Source organism: Pyxicephalus adspersus, chromosome 1, assembly GCF_032062135.1.
Source record: "Pyxicephalus adspersus chromosome 1, UCB_Pads_2.0, whole genome shotgun sequence".
Classification (NCBI taxonomy): Eukaryota; Metazoa; Chordata; class Amphibia; order Anura; family Pyxicephalidae; genus Pyxicephalus; species Pyxicephalus adspersus.
Genome location: NC_092858.1, coordinates 24,652,335 through 24,673,678, shown reverse-complemented (window position 1 = coordinate 24,673,678; position 21,344 = coordinate 24,652,335). Strand labels below are relative to the sequence as shown.

Below are 21,344 nucleotides of genomic sequence, written 5' to 3'. Positions count from 1 at the left end.
TTTGATCAGATCTCCGCCATTAGCTGCTGGATATGGGATGGGTATACTGTGCAATGGAAGGAGATTTGCAGCATTCCCTGCAATGTGCAGTAACTCCGGCCCCGTCCCTGGCACGCCTGGCACTAGCTGGGAGTGAGCACATGGCACTGGCCTTTTGATGCCAGTGATGCCCAGTATTACCCCACAGTTAGCAGGGGCGATGGGCAATTGTGAACAGCGAATGAAGCCACCATTGCCAGCAATCTTTTCCGTCCCTGCCGGTATCACCGCCTTGGAATGGCTTGTGTGCCGGGTGAATCTTTGGATGCAGGTTTGAACCCTGCTTGAAAGGAGATGGAGCAGACTAGGAGCAATACACTGTGTAACTGAAGTAACCAATAGCAACCATTTAGAGCAGATTCCAGGGAAGTATACCCCGTTGTAGTATAGTTGCCATTTGATAACAAGCTTTTTTATCTGTGGTATGGGTGAGAGGTATTTATTTTCAGCATTTTGGTCGAGCTGCATCTATCCAGCATTAATTATATACTGAGCACACCTCTCTATTTACACATACACGGACATAGCTGATACATGGGAATATTCCCCCCCCCCCATCCCCCATGCTCTGGGTACCTACCTGCACACCTGTCCATCCCTGGGGTCGCTAGGCAGGCTCGGCCCCGCCCCCGGGCAGCACTGGCGCAGGCGCAGTTCGCCGTACCGCAGGCAGGGGGCGTCAACATGGCGGAGGAGTGAGCGGTGTCTGATCAGCACAACAAGCCAGCCAGCTGCAGCCGCCATCCCGTTACCCGGCGACCGAGCGAGGAGGAGTCCGAGTTATCAGTGCAGCCCCGGGCTGGTGATGGAAGGGGCCAGGGTCTGTGATATTACCCCGGAAAGTGTGGATTAGGCAGCGCCTCTCACCCGCAGGTGTCTCTCCGCTCGCTGTGACTCAGCCCGTTATCTGGAGGATCCGAGCAGAAATCCCGGTGTGTCCGTGCCGGAGGAGGGAGAGCGGCTCGTACGGAGGATGATGGCCAGTGACAAGCCGCTGGCGGGGGCCGGCTGCCCGGACAGGGATGCCCCGGGTGGTTCGGGCTCCATGGTGCTGCCCGGCGGGGTGATCAACCCGTCTGTCCCCATCCGCAACATGAGGATGAAATTCGCCGTGCTCATCGGCCTCATCCAGGTCGGGGAAGTCAGCAACAGGGACATCGTGGAGACCGTGCTGAACCTGGTAAGATGTGTGTGCTGTGCCAGGTGTGCTGGCTGCAGGGGGGGTGCCTATAGAGCAGGGTGCCCTTCTAAGGGATGGCAAGCACACCTATGGGTTGGGGTGTGCATGGGGGCATCTGTGCCAATAGAATGGCAGCTGTACCTATAGTTCAGGGGCCCAGGGATGGCCTGTATGTCTATAGGTTGGGGCCCCTGAAATAGGATACCTACCTGTTTACCTATAGATCAGTGTCTTCCCTTCTAGCCTGTGTACCTATAGACTGTGGTCCCCTGGAATGCCCTGTGTACCTATAAATTAGTGTCTTCCCTTCTAGTGATAGCCTGCGTACCTATAGATTGGGGCCCCTGGAATGCCCCGTGTTCCTATAGATCAGTGTCTTCCCTTCTAGCCTGTGTACCTATAGACTGTGGTCCCCTTTTTGGAATGCCCTGTGTACCTATAGTTTGGGGCCCCTGGAATGCCCTGTGTACCTATAAATTAGTGTCTTCCCTTCTAGTGATAGCCTGTGTACCTATAGATTGGGGCCCCTGGAATGCCCCGGGTTCCTATAGATTAGTGTCTTCCCTTCTAGTCCTGTACTCCTATAGATTGGAGTCCCTGGCATGGCCTCTGTGTCTATATAGAAAATTGGTCCCCTTCCAGGAATGGCAGGTGTACCTATTGATTGGGGCCCCTGGAATGCCCTGGGTACCTATAGATCAGTGTCTCCCCATCTAGGAATGGCCTGTGTACCAAAAGGTTGGGGTCCCTGAAATGGACTTTGTGTCTGTAGATTACTGTCCCTTCCTATGCATGGCCTGTGTGCCTATGAATCACCCTTCCAGGTCGGCCGTATACATTGGGATCCCTTATTAACGTGGCCCCTGTGCCAGATAGGCCCTTAAGCTTGTGTGAGCCCTGGACAAGGCCTACATATCTTTAGATCCCGGTCCTTTCCAGGCATGGCTTCTTTGCCAGCGGGGCCCTAGCCTGTGTATGTATAGATTGGAGTTCCTATGCAGTGATGGATTAGGTGCCTATAGATTGGGCTCCCTCCGGGCCATGACCTGTGTGCCATTTGGGCTGCAGCAATTATTGCTTATAGACTGGGGGTCCCTCTCAGCATCAGGAAAGGTAATACCCGGGGTGCCAGGCTGCTGTGAATGTACCGCAGGGTGACCCCACTTCCCCCCACCATTGGGTGATCTCTAATATTGTGCTCACTGTTCCATGAGAAATGCATTGCAGCCATGCAGACCCGTCAGACCCGGGATCCTGAGGATGCCCATTGTGGCCCTTCCTGTCAATGGAAGCTCTTTTCCTCCCCGGATGGGGGGTTCATCCTATGGATTTGTATGGCAGCTCCTATTGTTAGTAATGGGTAAGGGTATCAAGGTCTGCATTGGCCTGTGTGCTGTACCCTGAACATACAACCCTATTGCAGAGGGTGACAGCTGATCAGGGAAATCCTATTTGATATATGTTGCTTCTTCTCCCTTGGATAGTAAAGGGTTAAACATAGCACCTTGAGACTTGCATTGGCCATGAATGTGTTCTGTAGATCCTTCTCCCTTCACTTCCCAGCAGGTGACGGCTCACCTAGGGAATCCTGTGCTTTCGCCTTCACATTGCACTGCACGGCATAGTGCCATTCGATCAATCAGGGGTTAAAACCAGCATCCTCAAGGGTGCAGTTGCTGTGAACGGCCCATATGCCGTGGTATTAAATGTCTTGGAAGCTATGTACAGCTTCTCAGTCTTTAAATATATTTGGCATCCTTGCAAAGCTGAAGGAGACCCCAGAGGATTAATGCAGCACTGTCATTGCTGTCACCTCTTGGGGAGCGGAAGGGTTAATCGCGGCTAGTGTGCCTGATCATGCATGTGATTATCCCTGAAGATTAGGCATCAGGGTGCATGGAAACCTGTGCTTGACATTACTTGTGTCATGCACATACAAAGCCTTGCCTTTCACAGATTATATGACAAAGGCTTAGAAAGCTTTGATTAATTCCAACCTTAAATCGTAATTATGGAACGCCGGCGTTCAGTCCAGGCTGCACATAGACCGTCATCACATCCCTACACCTTATTAAAAAATGACCTTTTAGTCCATTCCCCACCTATAAGAACTTTTACATCATATGTATACATTGCTGTTTTTATCATTGGCACAGAAGGCCTGCTTGGAGCTCACCTTTTGTCAGCGTCTAGGCCTGTATTGCAGTGATTTTGTAGACCTTTAATAAAGAAAATGCACAGCATTCCAGTAAATATTCTATATAGAATAAAAGCTTTTGTATTTGGGGTTATCGGTGGCGATTCATTAAAAATGCAGAAATGCAGCTTTTTAATTAGACCCTGGTGGCTTTATAGCAAATTGATGAAGGCACTTAATTCCGGTGTTCTCCGCCTGCTGTCACAGTCCCAGATATGGTCCCTTTGAGTCACCGTGACCTCGTCTCCCTCCCCCCCCCCCCAGCCACAACAGAATTGCTGAATGTAGAGCGTCTCGTGACACAACGTCGAATGATTCCAATTCATAGGGTGCAGAATAAAACGCGTTTAGAAGCCCGGGCACCAAACGCTGACTCATTTGTTTCATTATGTCGGGGCCGCCGAATAGATTTTGCTGCGACTGATTATACTGTATCATGGTTTGTCTTCTGCAACGCGGGGCAGTGTTACAATAATCCTTACAGCTAGGGTTTTAAAACTGCTTCATTAGTATGGTCTTAGGAATCAAGGAGCGCACAATTGTAACTAATGAATTATTCTAGGCAGCAATGAAAATAGTGACGGCCACGCCAGTCTGGGTTTAGGAGCCGGTCACGTTGGCCCACGATGGATGGAAGGGACTGATGGGGGGAAGAGTTCACGCTTGGAGCGTCTTGCCATCTTAAGTCAGGTGTCGCGGAGGCAGCCGCTGCTTCCGTCTCTTCCGTCTCGCTGCTTTATTTGCATTTGACCTCCCCCATGCAGCCGGCAACTGCAGAAGCACAGAAGTTCACAATTATTTAAATATTTATGACCTGCTTGGTTGCTGAATATACATAGTTCTATGGGGATTTTATTATAAAATAATATGGCACATAAATATTGCAGGGTTTGGCTTATACCTATAGAAAATGAGTATTTGTCCTGTAATTTATACTATTGGGGTGTCTTCAGATGCCTAAGCACCGCCCATTCAGTGTATGGAATCTTAAAGATAATCAGGCTTGGGGTTTTCTATCAGATTTTCAGGCTTGAGCGCTATCCCAAATGGCAGTGTGGTCAACATTATTAATAATATTATTATTATTAATAATAATCAAAAACAGGTTTTATATAGCGCCAACATATTCTGCAGCGCTGTACATTAAATAGGGGTTGCAAATGACCGACAGATACAGACAGTAACACAGGAGGAGTATTGCCAGCATTGCAATGCAATGTGGAATAATGCAACCTTACTAAAAATCTCATTAAAGCTTTGCTTTCTATTGTCCTCAGATCGCACTGACACTTTGTGTATGGTATTGATTATATATAATATCTGGGACGTGTAACCTAATAACCTATTGGTGGGGCAATTCGCCTTTGCCATGGGCATATCATTAATCATTTCCGATTGGTTGATTTGGGATACCCCCCTTTGCCAAATGCTTTATGGAGATCCAATTGCATGTATGTACATTCTTTTAATGCCCCCATCCTTACCAGTATACCTTGTATACAACCCATGGCATTTCCATTGACTATAACACACACAGCCATTTATAGAACCACAAAACAGCCATGTAAATCAAAATGCATGGTGTACATACCCAGACATACCTGTACATATTATTAATATTATAACACAATATTTATATATCGCTAACATATTACACAGTGCTGTACAAAGTCTATAGTCATGTCACTAATTGTCCCTCGAAGGGGCTGACAATCTAATTAATGTCCCTACCATAGTCATATGTCATTATTACAAGCTAAGGACAATTTGGGGGGGAGACAGTTTACCTAACTGCATGTTTTGGGGTGTGGGAGGAAATCGGAGTACCCCGAGGAAACCCACGCAAACACATACAGATAGAGTCCTGGCCGAGATTCGAACCGGGGACCTTGCGCTGCAAAGGTCAAAGTGCTAACCACTGAGCCACCATGCTGCCATTCATACTGAATAACGTAGAGAGCATTGTCAAAGCCAGCCTTGTGACCGTTAGCAATTATGTTAGATTTGTATTTATTATTATTTTTAAACAGTATTTTATATAGTGCCAACTTATTACGCAGCACTGTACACAAATAGGGGTTGCAAATGACAGAGAGATACACACAGTGACACAGGAGGAGGAGAGGACCCTTCCCCAGAAGAGCTTACAATCTAATTTTTTATAGGTTTTGTGGGTAGAAGAAGCCTGTGTAAGGACAGGCATTGTAGGGCCAAGCTATCTTGACAGACTTCTAGTTGTTCCGATAAATGATTTTCCCCTTCTGCCATGCTCTAGTAATTGGAATGTATCTGCTCTCGGCGTGTATTGAATATGCATTGTGTGTCGCCTGTCCAATGAGAGCCGTGATGCTTTTATCAGCAGGAAGCTAATCAGTGTGGAGAGCAGCTGCAGTAGCAATGCATTCTGGTTAGGATGCTGCTACACAATGACGTAAGGAAATAAAGCAATCTATTTTATGGTACCTTTTAGTTGGAAAACAGAGCGGACTGCTCGTGTCGCTGAGCGTTATCAAACAGCCTGAGCGCGTTATTCACCGCTCACCTCAAACGATTGTTGCTTCCGTTTGATGGCTCGCTCCTAACGTTTGTGTTTTACAATATATTCCTGTTTAGCGTTCCAAGGCTGTCTGTTGTCTTCTGTATCTGCAATGCCTTTTGTGATTTTATTACACAGCGGGCAGTGTGATGGCATTTAGGAGAATGATTGATTGTGTCATGACATCATAGAGACCAGCCATTCTCATTCATATCAACCTGGGGAGCAGCTGCCATCCCTCACCTGTATTCTCATTATTTTCTTGTATTATATAGCGCCAACATATTACATAGTGCTGTATTGTCCAGTCATGCCACTAGCTGTCCCTCGAAGGGGCTCACAATCTAATGGCCCTACCATAGTCATCATATAGTCTCTAAGGTCAATTTTGGGAGATTACCTACAAGTATGTGTTTGGGATGCGAGGGGAAACCAAAGCACCTGAAGGAAACACATGCATTGCTGTCGGCACCATTTATTTTGAATAGATTCCAATGCACCTGTGTTGTGTATGCATGACATGTCATGGGTAGAGTGTTGTTGTGCTTTGGTTAAAAAAAAAAAATATATATATATTTTTTTACACAGTAGAGAGTGTTGGCAGCCTTTTCACTTTTAATTTGAAGTATATTCTCATTGGTATGGGTGAGACATTTTGTAGGCCCCCTGTAGAGGTGACAGGCCTAGGAATCTGTCATCAATGCGTCCCTCAAGGGCTCCATCTTCCTTGCCGACTCTTCTAGGTCAATGGTGATCCTCTTCATCAAGAGTTACAATGTCCCCAGCGTCTGGGTCAATGTTTGGTTCCAGAACTGCTAAGCTCTTCATGGCATGACAGGCACTGAGCAGTGTAAGAAGAGAAAAGCCACGAGGAGCTAAGGAAAAGCGATTTCTCTTCTGACATGTTGGACGCTTGGTGACTTTTTGTTTTCTTGAGTTTAGTTCTGCTTTAATGGCAACATACATGAATGCAGGACATAACGCTCATTACTATAAGTCTTAGATCCAGTTGGACCTTCAGTCTTTGCATTTATATTTTATCACATCTCAATGACTTTGCTGTAATGTTTTCAGGCTTGGCCTCCAGTAGAACCGTCCACCACTGTATGTTGTATTTGCCATGGATGACTCATTAGGCTATGTAGACATCAGATGATTTTCGTCCAATAATCACCTTGGGGCTGATATTGCATGAGAATTTGGCATGTTTACAGCGCTTGTCGTCCGTCCTGGCGGATCCACAGATGAGGAACGATCATAATGAAAGTGAAGGAGAGAGAGCGCAGCGGGGTGCCTCTCCGTCGCTCTTCCCCTCTCCATAGAGCAGAGCGGCGCTGTATGTACTGCACTTCTTCATGCATCGTGCAGTCTTTTGGCGTGAAAGACCATTATTCCACGTGTGTACGCAGCCTTAGTCTTACCAAGTCAAAAATTAGAGTGAATCCTGGGTGAAATTTAAACATTTAAAAAGCATTGGTATAAAGACCCACGGGTTTAGCAAGAGATACAAGGCAGTCAGCTTTGATTATGTCGGCTTTAGGTTTCCTACATTGTCTGTTGTCGGTATTAAAGCTTTCCTTTTTAATTGCTTCCACAGAGGAAGTTGTAGCGGTTGTGGTCACGGCCGGCTTGAGTTCCCTGTAAACACAATATCTATAGCAAAACAAGAAAAGGTTTCTGAAGTCTCCAAACCTTTTATTTGAATGCCCTTTATGCTCACTCACCAGTACCCACGTGATCCAGATCCTTGTCCTATTATGTTACGTTTTTGTCTCATGGTAACCCCAATCTTCTACAATATACAGTAAACCGGACCGTACAGCTCAGCGGGGGAATCAGCGCGTGTTGTGAAGTCTTGTTGTCATTCCTTTCCAGCTATTAATACTTTGGTCCGCTTCCAAAAACCATAAATATAATGAATTGCTATGTTGTAATCGGATCCTAATGGGTATAAATGGAATGTCTGGTCTTTTCATACACTTTTTGTGTGTACAAATTTTGTAATATTCAGTATTCTAGAAATGTTTTCAAGTTGGATGGGAAGAAGCTGTAGGCAGGTGGCAGCCCCTGTATTGCAACCCAACTTTTCAGTAACCACATGGCTGTTTTTGGGTGATTACTGAACAGTTGGGTCAGAACTGGTTGCTGGGTGGTGTGCCCACCTAAAAGGGGCCAGTGAGGACACTAATATCTATACCTAGGGGGCTCTTATATTTGTATATTAGATATTCAGATTTTATTCAAGTTAGTTGCCTGGTTGCCATACATATCTTATCTGGGGCCATCTTGATTGGCCATGCCGAGATTTTTATAGGATTTATATAGCGCCAACATATTACGCAGCCCTGTACAATAGAGGTTGCAAATGACCGACAAATACAGACATTGACACAGGAGGGAAGGACCCTGCCCCCAAGAGCTTACAATCCAATGATGTAACCTCATTCACTACAGTCTATTGCAAGCCAGTGTCCTGAATCCCGAATTACCATTTTTATCGCCCAAAAAACTGCAGTCCCCTGTCATGTGTTTCTAGTGTGTCTGGTAGTCGTATACCAGTGGAAGATGTGGTCACAGGGACATCTCATGGCAAGGTGACCCCTGGGCCCCTTATGACATAGGAATAATAATGATTGTTATCCCTGGGACCCATCATCCTATAGCATTATGCTGAAGATTTGACCATTTTATTGAGTGATCATTTTGAGTTTATGAAAGAAAACATTGGAGTGGCCAGTGCTGACTTACTGAGATGTTACTTGCCTTGATTTCTCTGACATGGGTCACACATAAAGCAAGGAAGCTGTGGGGTTTAGATACAGATTGAATTTTTAGTTTTTCTAGATTCAAAGTTTTACAATTTGGTTTCTTTAGAGGAAAACCTGATGAAGGAAAAGGTGGTCTCTCTTCAGAGTCCTAATACACACCCTGTGATATCAAAGCCCTCCTATCAGCAGGAAGGATTTTGGTCCGATTGCAGGGGGGGCGTATCTCACCTCTGAGGAGAGACTGCTGCTTCTATACAGAAGAAGTTGGGCATTAATTAAAAGGTTCAGTATGACCGACAGGCAACTAGTATTTTACCTGTAAGTAGAATGCTCACCTTCCAGGAAAGGTGAGTGAACAGAGTACAGGTCCACTTCAGGCCCCCCTCCCAATGACTGGAGTACTTCCATATATGGTATATAAATTTAATAAGTGTGGTGAGAGCGCAGCCAGCCAATAGGCTTTAGTTGTCTCACGCCGATTTCAGCGTTTCCTTAATTCTAATATTGCTTTTATGTTGCTGCTTTTGGAGTTTTAGTTTCCAGCTAAGCTGAAGTGTAAACAATGTGATAATGAGATTTGTTCTATATTGTCTGCAGTAAATTACACCGGAACAGACTGAAAATATGAAAATCGATCTGCTAACATTTGTGGCTTTTTAATAAGCCTTTTATTCATTTTTATTGTATCCCTGTGTGTGTGTGTGTATGTATGTATGTGTATATGTGTGTGTGTATATATATATATATATATATATTTATATTTATTTATATATAATATTAATTATGTATTTGTGTGTGTGTGTGGTCTGCAAGGGACCTGCTGATGTGAATGGTGCATGTTTGTGTATTCAGCATCCTTCTCACAATGCCCCGGGCACCCTTCATTCACGCACCACCCAGATTCCTCTGCTGATCCATTCTTAACCCTGTGCTAGGCATACGCTATGGGATTTTCTCTCAGCTGTGCTTTTGATCGATATTTCATCCCAGCTATTTATTTAAATCAGTGGTCCCCAACCTTTTCAGGCTTACGGACCACTAAATGCACAAATCCCTGACCGTGCATGCACCCTTCTCCTTGCCCCGCTGGGGGGGCGCACCAGCCAGAGCCGCGGAGCACCAAAATTTTGTCCGGTTGGCAACCGCTGATTTTAATTGTTCCATACAGCTACAAGTTTTTGATGTTCTGTTCTCTTATTCATGATGTTTGAACCACGTGGTGATTCTTTTCACCCTTATATATTATGAAACTCAAACATCAACCGTGACACAAAAAGTGATTTAGAATTCAAGCTGAACTAAACCCTTTTTTCAGAAAATTGCAACCAGGCAGGTCCTTTATTGCAGAAGGGGGGACAGGTTACATCATTACACATGGTTACATAGGAAGCCAGGTTGAAAAAAAGACATCAGGTTCAACCACTAGAGAAATAAACATATCCCAGATATAAAATCCTATGGACACAGTTGATCCAGAAGAGAAGGCAAAAAAAAAACAAAAAAAAAAAAACCCTTGGTACAATTTGCTCGGGTAAAAGTTCCTTCCTGATTCCATGAGGAATTAGATGTTTCCTGGGTCAACAGTGGCTGAGGTGATGTCTCCTCTAAAAAATAAAACCATCTTATCTGCCTGATTGCAATTTTTTTAAATGCACTTACCTGTCCTCCCCCTGATCTAGGTGATTTCATCTCTTCCTGGTTTTAATATTGGGCCATGGGCTTGATTGGCTGGGCAGGAATAACCAAATTCCTGTGCAGGGGCGTGGAAGTTTCTTCAGACCTGGCTGCCCCGGTTATCCAGGCATCCATTTTTTTTCCGTCAGAAGGCACTGATTAGGCAGGTAAGTATGGTATATTGCAGATCACTTGTCCCTTTCTGTAATGAAGAACTGCCTGATCACAAATTTTCAATTAAGAACTTTAGTTCCGCTTTAAGTTAAAAAAGAAAAAAATCTGATTAATTTTTTGTTCGACATTTCACCCAGCAATTGATTGTGTAATAAATTTTTGATCAATAAATAATTGAATCAATTAAAAATAATTGTGACCTTAAAATCACATTATAAAGTTCTATCTATCCACTACCCTAATTGGTGGAGAATCGCACTCAGCAGCTGGGACTTGATGTGTCTACGACATTTGACATTTACACTCTTTTAAGAGAACCTGTCCTGAGTGCTATTACTCTACTGTCATTTTTAGTTATGTACCCCTCATAAAGATGTGTAATAGATGTCATTATTACATGGCTGTATATAGTCTACAAAAATATGGTGGCTGTTGTCATAGATGATAGAAATAGGAAAACAACTAAATGATGACCTGCACATACATCATGGGTGTAGATTTTGAAAAATATGGATTGCCATGAGGTAACCCAAGTATTAAAGCTTTGGAAATTTGCAATCAGACAGGTAAATTGCAGAAAGGGACAGGTGATGTCCCTTCTGCAAAAAAACATACTCGCCTGCCTGTTGGGTATATTCTTCTGTCAAAAATTGCTGTGCTGTGCAGCTCCACGTAGGAACCTGAGATACCTGAAATATTCTGCCTTCCCCTGTGGCTACCGGGACCCAGTGAACACCTGGACAGGATTTACCACATCCTGGTCCAGCCAATTAAGATGGCCAAAGATTGAAACCAGGAAGAGAAGATGGTGTTGCCCGCGATAAAATGGGGACAGGTGAGAGTATTTAAAAAACGGCATTCATGCAGGGAAGGTAACTTTTTGGTAAAGGGACATGACCTGTCCCTTTCATAATAAAGGACCTGCGTGGTTGCACTTTCCATTTTCTAGAGTTTAGTTCTGCTCTCTTTGATCTCCACTTTTTAAATGTGGTGATTGTGACTACAATTTAGGTCTACTGGTCCCGTTGTGGCTTTTAAAAATGGCAAAACAGCTGGAAAAGTTGGTTATCTTTCTTTATTCAACTAGAATTAATTTGGTAAATATGGAATGACAATTTTTTGCTCATTGCTGTTTCATAAATATTGCCAAAAAAGGAAAAAAATTAGGGGGGGGGGAGGGGGAGTGTCAGTCCTTTATCTGATCCCCACTTCTTGATATGTTAAGACCTATTTCTCCACAATACCTACAGAGGTGAATTGTTTTTATTAGTGCTTTCACTGCTTGCTTGTAATATGGAAATACTCTACAGTGCAGCGAGTTCAGCTATTAGCCAATATAAAAAACACATAAAGATTGTTTTTTTTCTATAGTACAGAAAAGCACCAACTTTATTCCTGCTCGTAATATTATTATGTTTGTGTTTGCAGGGGGATGGGTAGCAATGTTATAATCATTAAAGCATCCCAATAACAGTGCTTTGAAGCTGAGCAGATCTGTAAATAACGCTTTTCCAGATAAGCTCCTTGAGATAGCACCATGGTTTAATTTCATGCGCTCTGGGTGGAATGCTCCTCCTTAGCACATCAATCACAGCCAGAGCTGGATTAGAAGTATCTGTGAAAAGCACATTCTTCACTGCGCCCAGCATTGCACCTCCTGGTATTCTTATCTTTTAAAGACAAATTGTTTGTGTTGAATGTACGTAGTGTGGGCATCGTCTGAAAAAATGACTGTAAATTACCGCTTATGTTGTGTGTGATCACATATAATAAATGGGTCTCCAACAGGCTTGTTCAGGAAAGTAGTACAGAGAGAAGTGGCTGCAAAGGGCAGTGACCTACAGTAGCCTCTGCTGTAACCCCCTAACCCTATTTTCTGTGCACTTAAGGTTTTTTTCAGGTGGGCAGTGAGTTTGTAGTGCCGGTACTATTTCCTCACTTTTCACAACTGTAGCAGGTAGCATCCCGTCTGTGGCAGCCCAAAGTTAATAATAGGGCATGAATGAGCAGTTCAGTACCACCCGCTGTACAATGATTAAACGCTTGTACATTAAGAACCAGGACACTGGTGGGAGCAACTGGTAAGATGCCAACAACCAAGTACTACATGTTGTCCCTGGGTTAAGAACATCTGACATATGGACGACTCCTGGATAGGAACCTGTGCAGGCTTGGAGGTTGCAATGCACACTTGTGAATAGAGCCTCAATAAGAGAAATAGGGGTTTGGGGTGTTAGTTATATATATCCTATAGATGCTATCATTTTTTTTTCTTTTTGAATTCCCGGTAAGAATCGTGTGTCCCTTTCTGCAAAAATGCCCTGCCTCATCCAAATATTTCTGCTATAATGAGAAATGGGAGTAGAAAGATAGAGATCTGATCAGTCTGCTGCTTCGGTTTTCACTGTCCATTCACAGGCCGGGGAGGGACAAGACTTTAGTGTTTTTTCCCATCCACACAGGGCTGTGTTGCAGAGCTGTGAAAATTTCAGAATTGACCAATATACTAATCCTTTGTCAGGTAAAATAGCTCCCTTACATATCTTCATCTGTGTAGCCAATGAATTGTCTGGGGTTCACCTTGGATTTGCAATTCAGCAGCAGTAAAACCAGCAAGGGAAGGACACACACCAGCATGGAATTTCCATAATTACAGTCTCTGAAAAGTGTTACCTACCACTCACATTGTGCTGTTTTATACCACAGAGGGATAAGCAAATCACAAATGAATTTGCATCACATTACTGATTTGGGTAAGGCGGGCTTCTCCTTCTTTCCAATTGGCATTGCCCTTTAACTATAGCCCATAAACCAGCCTTTTTTCTTGATTATGTGTAAATCTGTGTGATGCATCTTTAAATGCTGGATATATGATGATTGCTTTACTCTCTTTTCTCTTGCGATTTTCTGCATGATCGCCATCTTGCTAGCTGCTTTTTTTTAATCTTTTACTGGCAGCCAACTAGCCAGCAGTGTCACAGTGTATATTCCCAGATTAATTTCTTTAGATTACTTTGTAGCCCTGTACACTGGTATGGCATGCTATTATGGTAACACGATGTTACTGTGCAGGGTGATTGCACTTTCTTTAGTTTGTGCGTATTGAACCATTTAATACATACTGCCGTGTAAGTAAACATTCCATTTAATAATGTAATGGTCCTGCATGCATTAAGAAGTCAATAAGATTATAGATGAAGGAAAACCACAATCCGTCAATTGCCGGTGCCACGCCACTGAATGATTTTACTGCTGTTAACACTTTTTGCTGGCTTGCTGATTGCTAATCAGGAGTTTCATATCACATACATCAGTCAGTGTTTGGAAATAAATACGTTTTATGGATATAATGGCAAGGGTTTGCATCCCAGGGGCCATCCGGTCAATGTGGAACGCTAGATCAAAGAGGATTTTGCTAGCTTGTGCCTGGAATCAGGCTTTAGGTTCATGACGTGTCACAATATCAGAATTTACTTGTAGCCTTATCATTAAAGTGCAACTCCAGCCAAAGTTTATTTTCTTTCATCAGTTTTTTTTTTTTTGCATAACAAAAGGAAGGGTTAACACCCCCGTAATGTTTGGTTTGTTGTCTGTACCCTTGTTCATAGGATTTCATCTCTCTTCCTGTCCTTGTTGCATCCTAAAATTTGACAGTTCTCATGGGAACAGGAATTGGCATTGGAACTAAACTCACCTCATTCAACATCTTCAGTTAGTCCTCTTTTGGGTTTGGGTATTCAGTCACCTTGATTGTGATGTACCTGGCCAATCATTCATTCAGTTCCTTTAATCCCAATACCCGGGTATGTCAAGATTGCACACTGAGCTGCCAATGCACACCTCAGTTTTCATTCAACAGGCGAGTTTGTTTCCATTGCAGAAGGGACATCTGCAATAAATAAGAATTTTTTGTTCTTAAAGTTTAGTTCCTCCATACGGGTGGGTTCACACATGCCTCTAAATGGCATAAACCTGCACTGCTTCTTCCAACACTTACACCACATACCTGCCAGGTGGCAACCCTGATGGGTACTAGTTCCCTCACTGCTTCTCCTATGCATTCCCTATGGGGCTACTGCAGGGAGATGCTACCCAAGGAGCAGCCGTTCCTGGTGTGAGGAAATGATAGACGCTCTTCAACCTGATAATGTGAACCTAGCCTAAAGCTTCTTTACATACATCGTTTTCCAATTACAAATACAGATGTGACTTCTTATTTAGTTTTTTCCTTCCTAGAGTAGATCTTCTCTTCCTGTTGTCTCGGGTACAGGAAGTCAAAGTAAAGTTTCCCATCAAGGATACAGACCATAGTAAAAACCTCACTATGGCTCTAACCCCACACCAAAATAATCAAAACATGAAAAAATCGCTGAAATTCTGGTGGCCTAGGTGGAAATGTAGTCATTGGTGTTCTGCATTCAGGAAAAAGCATTTCTTTCATCCGCCCAGTAATTTAGCTGCTGACTTTATAGCTACAAGTTTGACCATGTTAGACTGTATTAAACGACATATGACTATGGTAGGGACATTAGATGGTGAGCCCCTTTGAGAGACTGTTAGAGAAATGGCTACGGACTTTGTAAAGTGCTGCATAATATGTTTTATACTGAATAATATTAATAATAATTATGTCAGACCTTTGACAAGACAGTTGAGCTGTGCTTATTACATATATGCTTTTGCATAAGTATGTTAAATCAATATATATAGATGATGACCCTGGATGATACTTAAACAAACAAATAGCTACTTTTGGAGAAAACAGAATTACAGACTTTATATAGGGGGTGATTACATATATGTATTTCATATCGGTATTTACTAATGTGTATATATGGATGCTTATCAGTATTTAGACTTGAAATCTTCTGACTTGCAGTTGCTACTGTCAAAGCCAAAAAAATCCCAAAGTCCATTCCTCTTCCCCCACCACCACCAAAATGATCAGCTTTTAAATGATTCCGCTACCTATCAGTCACCAGATCCTGTCCGTATTATAGATATGTCTCTTTAAATACCTTTGTTTGGAGATGTTACCATATTGGTTGCATGCGTGTATCTGCATATTGAAATCACAGACAGCCCGCAGCCACACTCGTACTTGCTGGTGGAGAGCGTTCACCATCTAACACCACCCTACGCTTTTCCTCCTGCCTGATTATCTTCATTTATCAGGCAAATTAAAAGCAACATTCATGCACCAAAGATTTGATTTATGGAATCCTTTTCCAACAATACAATCAAATTCCCCTTATCGGTGTCATGTTTATGAATGATTTTATAGTGAGGCTGTGTCAGTGGGCCCTGCACTGTGATTGATTACAGAAATTACCAGAAAGAGAAATCTGTACGATACTTAACTTAAAGGGAAGACGCCATAAAAGTCGTTCAGTGTACAGGATCTGCCTGAAACACCAGGACACCTATTATCTGACAACAGATATGCTTTTACCTACAGAACTGTAATTAGGAAGCTCTAATTATAGTCAACGGTACACATAATCGTTTAGTGATTGAGAATGTGTAATGTTAACACTATTTCTATTTTTTTTACATGGTTCCATACATTTTATTTTAAAATAATCCGGTACAGTAATCCCGGTCATTTCAGACTTGGCATATAATGGAAAAAGTATATAGAGAGTTTACATTCTATATAACAAAATATTGAAGTTCCCGAGTAGATCCAGAGATGGAGACTACTAAAAAATTCAAAAACAAAGGTAATCCTTTTTGATTAGTAAAGCTGACATCACATGAAAGCAAAACTGCTTAGAATAGGTTTGAGGGACATACAAAAAAAAGGGTTTTTTAAAGTCTTAGGCCCTAAAGGGTTTAGGTTTTGCAGGCAATACCATAGATGTGTCTTGTGCTTTCTACCGCATGATGGCAAAAAAGTGTTCGGTATTTTTAACATTGCTCTGCAATATACAGTACATGTAGTCTAATGACAGGGTGAGTTGGGGTGCCAATCAGAATGAATAGCACCGCAGCATACCAAGGCAATACCGCTCCAAGTCTGCTGCAGATGTTTGCAGAACTGTTGCAGTTGGCTTTTTAAGATTGTTGGACCACAAAACACAAAAATCGTCTTCAATCTGATGCTAAATAAAGGGAAACCTGGTTTGAATGGACAGGGCTTGGTTTTGTAAATTTGCTTTATAAATGTGCAGCACAGTTAGTGCTTCTGGGAAGATAATATACAGGTTTGGACAGAGGATAGTCTTTTATTTTAGAATTGTGTTATTTATTTGTTAGATTAAAGGTTGATATTTATACTTGGTGTTCCCCAATACCCTTTTGGATATATTTTTGTGTGTATAGGATAGGTATGTACTGCACAAGCCCACAATTGGTAGCAGAGGACTAGTCATTAGTTTTGATTCCAGTCTCGCTGCATAAATTGATGGTGACTTTCCCATGTCAGAGCTCCTGCCACTTTAAAGCTTTTGCAGCAAAGGAATAACCCCACCACCACCACATATCCACTTACAATAAGTTTTCCTCAACTGTATTCAAATCTGTATCTCAGGAAAGCAGTAAGGTGATGTGTGCGGCTTTACGTTCAGTGGTGTCATGCTCTGCTATTTCCATAGGCTATACTTTCTGTCTGATAAAAATGCATATGAGGATGTAGCTTGAATTCTATGAATGTCTTGCTACAGCAGTTCTAACAACACTGAGACGGGTGTAATTCGCTATTATATGTTCCTTTGTTGAGTTTTTGGAATAACAGATCTGCATATCATTTGAAAAAAAGTTTAATCATCCACACAGGCAGATGTGGCTTTTCCTCTCTGTAAGCAGATAGCGAGGTAGTCTAGATGCACAGAGCAGATAAGCTTCTCTACACCAAAGGGATAGACAATGTTATTTCAGCTATATTCTCCAGCACTGATAGCATAAATAGAACAAAGCTACCGACCTTAACATACCCATTGATATGAGGGACATTCATAAGACTCAAACAGGCAGAAACCCAAACCTAAAATCTTTCTGGTCTGTAAAAAAAAAAAGTTGATATTCATGTTTGATACCGTTGAGTTGAGTATGAACTCCAGTTTAGGGGCCTAGGTGGACAGCAAAATAAAACAATGGCACCCTGCAGTTAAGTTACACATAGACATGAGGTAACCATTACCTGGTCTTGCTAAGGATCTTATGGTCTGGGGTTGCCCCCATATGCTTCTGGTCAGCACCTTTTTGGGGAGAAACAAAAGAACAAACAATCAAAATTTGTCCTGGTCCTTTTTTCTCCCACATTAGCGGAAGCTAGAAGCCTTCTCTGTCCATCTTGCTCTTCTTTGAATTTAAAGAAATTTGTTGGCAAATTTATAGATTATTTTATAATGTCTGGAACTTTTTTTGTCCTCGGGGTGCTTGATCATGTTTGCATGTCCAAATACCCTGCTTGAAGGGAATCTGTGTAGGCTTCTAACGTGGACAAATACGTGTGTATTGGGAATTGGATATACTGGGTCAGAGCCTCATTAGAGGAAAAAGATAAAGATGGACACCTTCACCATCAGAAGGAAAGAAGCTTCTCTGCTCCTTCCTTTGCATTTCATTACTTTTAATGTAGTTGCATGGAAGAGCCCATGGGAATACTAAACAGTGTCCATATTTGTTGGGCTCCACCATCACTTAGCCCCAAGGCTTAAGGATATCTTCACAAAAAAAGGCATGTACAAGTAAACAGCATGCACAAATGGTATGTGGATATAATCTTTTAGAAATATTTTTGTTGAAGTGTAGGGTTTGGCAACAGGACATCTTGAGAGGGTTGGGAACAATCAAATGTATGGTAAGGTATAAACCCAAAAGGACAGGTGGTTTACAGTTCTAATGCACATCTAAGTGATGGTGGTAAAATACCAGATGATGGAGGAGGTAAATCACTCTGTTATATTAGATCAGGAAGGCTGATGTTTACTTGGTATAGTGGTGGGGGACAGTGATAGGTTATTAGGTGGAGTGCAGCACTTGGACACCTCTACAATCTGAACAGAGCTTAGCAGAATGAAACATGGGCAGCCCAAAATCAGCTCCATTTATCAGCCTTGCTCCATGTTGTCACCACGTCAGAAGATGTTTCAAAATACTGAACTGGTTGACAGAATCAACAAGTTAGTTAACAGATAAAAGGGAATCATTTTAGTTAAAAAGAAACCTATAGATATTATTGTGTATCACGTGTACATTTTTCTTGATCATAGATACACTTTAGGATGAATAAAAAGCCAGCAGGTAACTTGGACCACTCCTATAATGTAATGATGCCTTTTTAGATAGTTCTTGGTTAAAAAAAATATCCAGTCCTTTTGAGTTGCAGAATTCAGGACTTCAGATCTGCATACTTGTACTAGATGGGTGACTTTAGTCACACTAAACCCGCCATACACAATACTTTTGTATAGGGCGCCATAGACATTATAAGAACTGAACCAGAAGTAATTTTTATTTCTTCCTTTGCTGTCATTTTAACTCCTGCTGATAATTTTTTTTAGCAGTCATGAGTCATAAACATATCTGTAGAAGAAGTATATGAGATAACTGTAATGCGCCTGACCCTTCTTGGCTTTATGGTAATGAGATTACCAAGAAGACTGGGTCGAAGAGTTGCACTCAGATACTCTGCCCTCCTCTGCTTTAATAGGCCTTACTGAACCTTGGCTGTCTTTAATTGTCAAATCCATTTTTCTGAGCACCAAAAAGGCATTCTTCAACTAAAGCAGGGTCACTTTTTTTAATTGCTTTTGGGGGGGATATTTTTTCTTTAATTACTTTTGATGGATAATGTAGAAACCAGCTTACGGCTATCTACAGTAAGGTGGTATGTGTCTTTTCTCTTTTTAGTCTTATATCCCTAAAATTTAATTTGTGATGTTTGCAGCACACTATGCAAACTGTTTTGGGTTTAAGCTGCTTGGGGAACCTAAAGCAGAACCAAACCCAGTAAAATCTTCACCCATTTTGATATGATGGGCCAGCCAGTCATTCAATTCTACCACCCGCAGTGGATGCCGGGATATCCTAGCAATCTATGCCGAGCTGCTTGTGCACACCAAATTTTGACAGCTGGGACAGCGATCACACAGGTGAGAATACTTATTGCAATAAAGCCCTGCCTGGTGCCACTTTTATACTTTGCTTTCTCAACTCTTGTTACCAAGTTTTAAAAAAGTTGAATATTAAAGTACAATGATACCTTGGTTAATGAAGATATTTCGTTACAGTATTACCTTTGTTAGCTGAAATTAAAATACAGCTCAGCGAGGCTGCAGTTTGCTATCACACATCTAAAAATGCATTCATTAGCTGAGTCCATCTTCGTTAGCCGAAGGCTGAAACTCAGCGGAACAAATCTCTGTTAGCTGAAAAATTCATTAGCAGGGCCACTCGTTAGGCAAGATTAACACTATAAATGTAGGTTCAACAACATCCTTGTTAAATTTACCTCAAGGTGCCTAATCATGCTTTTAGTTACTGTAACTGTGTCCTGGAAACTCCAAACCTTTGCTGCCCTATTTTGCAATAGGTAGATATTTGGTGCCATTGTCTTCCCACATTTTCCAGGGCCATCCAAAATGTTCTGCATTTCATAAAGCTGCAGTAACTGTTTGGTGGTTTATAAATAATACTTATAACTAATTTACTAGTTTTCCCAAACAGCTTAGGTATTTACTAATCCCCGTACACCAGCAATCAGATTGGGATAGCTGTTGCAGCCCTAGGAGATAATCCATGGGATAATATACATTTTTAATGACATGAGAGCAATGAATCATCACCGAGTTGCTGCTTTCTAATCACTGAAAGGGAGAGGAGAGTTGACCTCTCTGTCTTTTGTATAACAGTAGTGTAGAAAAGTCAGGTCAATAACTTGGCTATGCCATCTATCTAGTCTGTGCAACTCTTAGGAATGGATGTAGAGAAAATGTTTTGGAAAGCTGAACAACATTATTTTATCTATTTTAACAGTTTTTCAGTTTTGAAGCATAACCTTGGGAAGAAATAAATGACCCTAGCACTGGAGCTTCAGTTCCCTCATCTCTGCAATGGTTTAATGTACCTTCCATCTCTAGGGGGAACAGAAAAAGCAACTAACTTGGCCTTTGCTTCTCTGACATGCAGGGCTCTTTTTTTCTTTGATGTCCCTGGTGAAAATCAGGTTCTTACTGACCTCCGAATGCAGGACTGCTGAATCTTCATTGTACTTGATCATATCAGAGTTCCTGTGGCCGCTTTGTGGAACCAATGGCAGCTGGGAGGAAGCCTAAAGACCAAGGAATGAAGCAAAATAATAAATGCTTTACATAACCCCCATTACCCCCTAGACACTATGAGCATTTAATTTTTGCAATGTACCTGCATCCCTGCCTGGCGCTCAGCTTTCATCCAATCAAGACATGTTTGCATTCTAGTCAACCACACAATTTTCCCCTTGATGTACTCCTCTGGTCTTATCATAACTCATAACCCTAATTCATCCTTGAAAGTAGGTGTTCTAGATAAATACATTACAAGCTGGTTGTAAATGAATTACCTTATTGCCTTACTTACCAGTGATATTTCCTAGGCACATTATCATGCAGCTAAGTGTTACCACTACTGGTGTTATAAATTAGGGTTGTGGCCCTCTAAACAGAAGCTTTATTAATGGATCTGTACTGATGTATATTAATCCTTATTTGTCCTTGAGAAATAATCAGTGTATTAAACTGCAAGGCTTTCTTTGTACAGCATTGTTTCTTATCTCACAGTAACTTATCTGTA

The 21,344-nt window shown here is 42.1% G+C and overlaps 1 protein-coding gene across 1 annotated transcript in view; it reads left to right on the top strand.

The window, feature by feature from the left end:
* Window positions 1-721: 721 nt before the first annotated feature.
* Window positions 722-21,344, top strand: part of NBEA (neurobeachin) — a 371,654-nt gene continuing 351,031 nt past the window's right edge. The window contains exon 1 of the mRNA XM_072398659.1: window positions 722-1,219. Coding sequence (XP_072254760.1) covers window positions 1,013-1,219 — 207 coding nt within the window. The 5' untranslated portion in view covers window positions 722-1,012. The remainder of the gene's footprint in view (window positions 1,220-21,344) is intronic.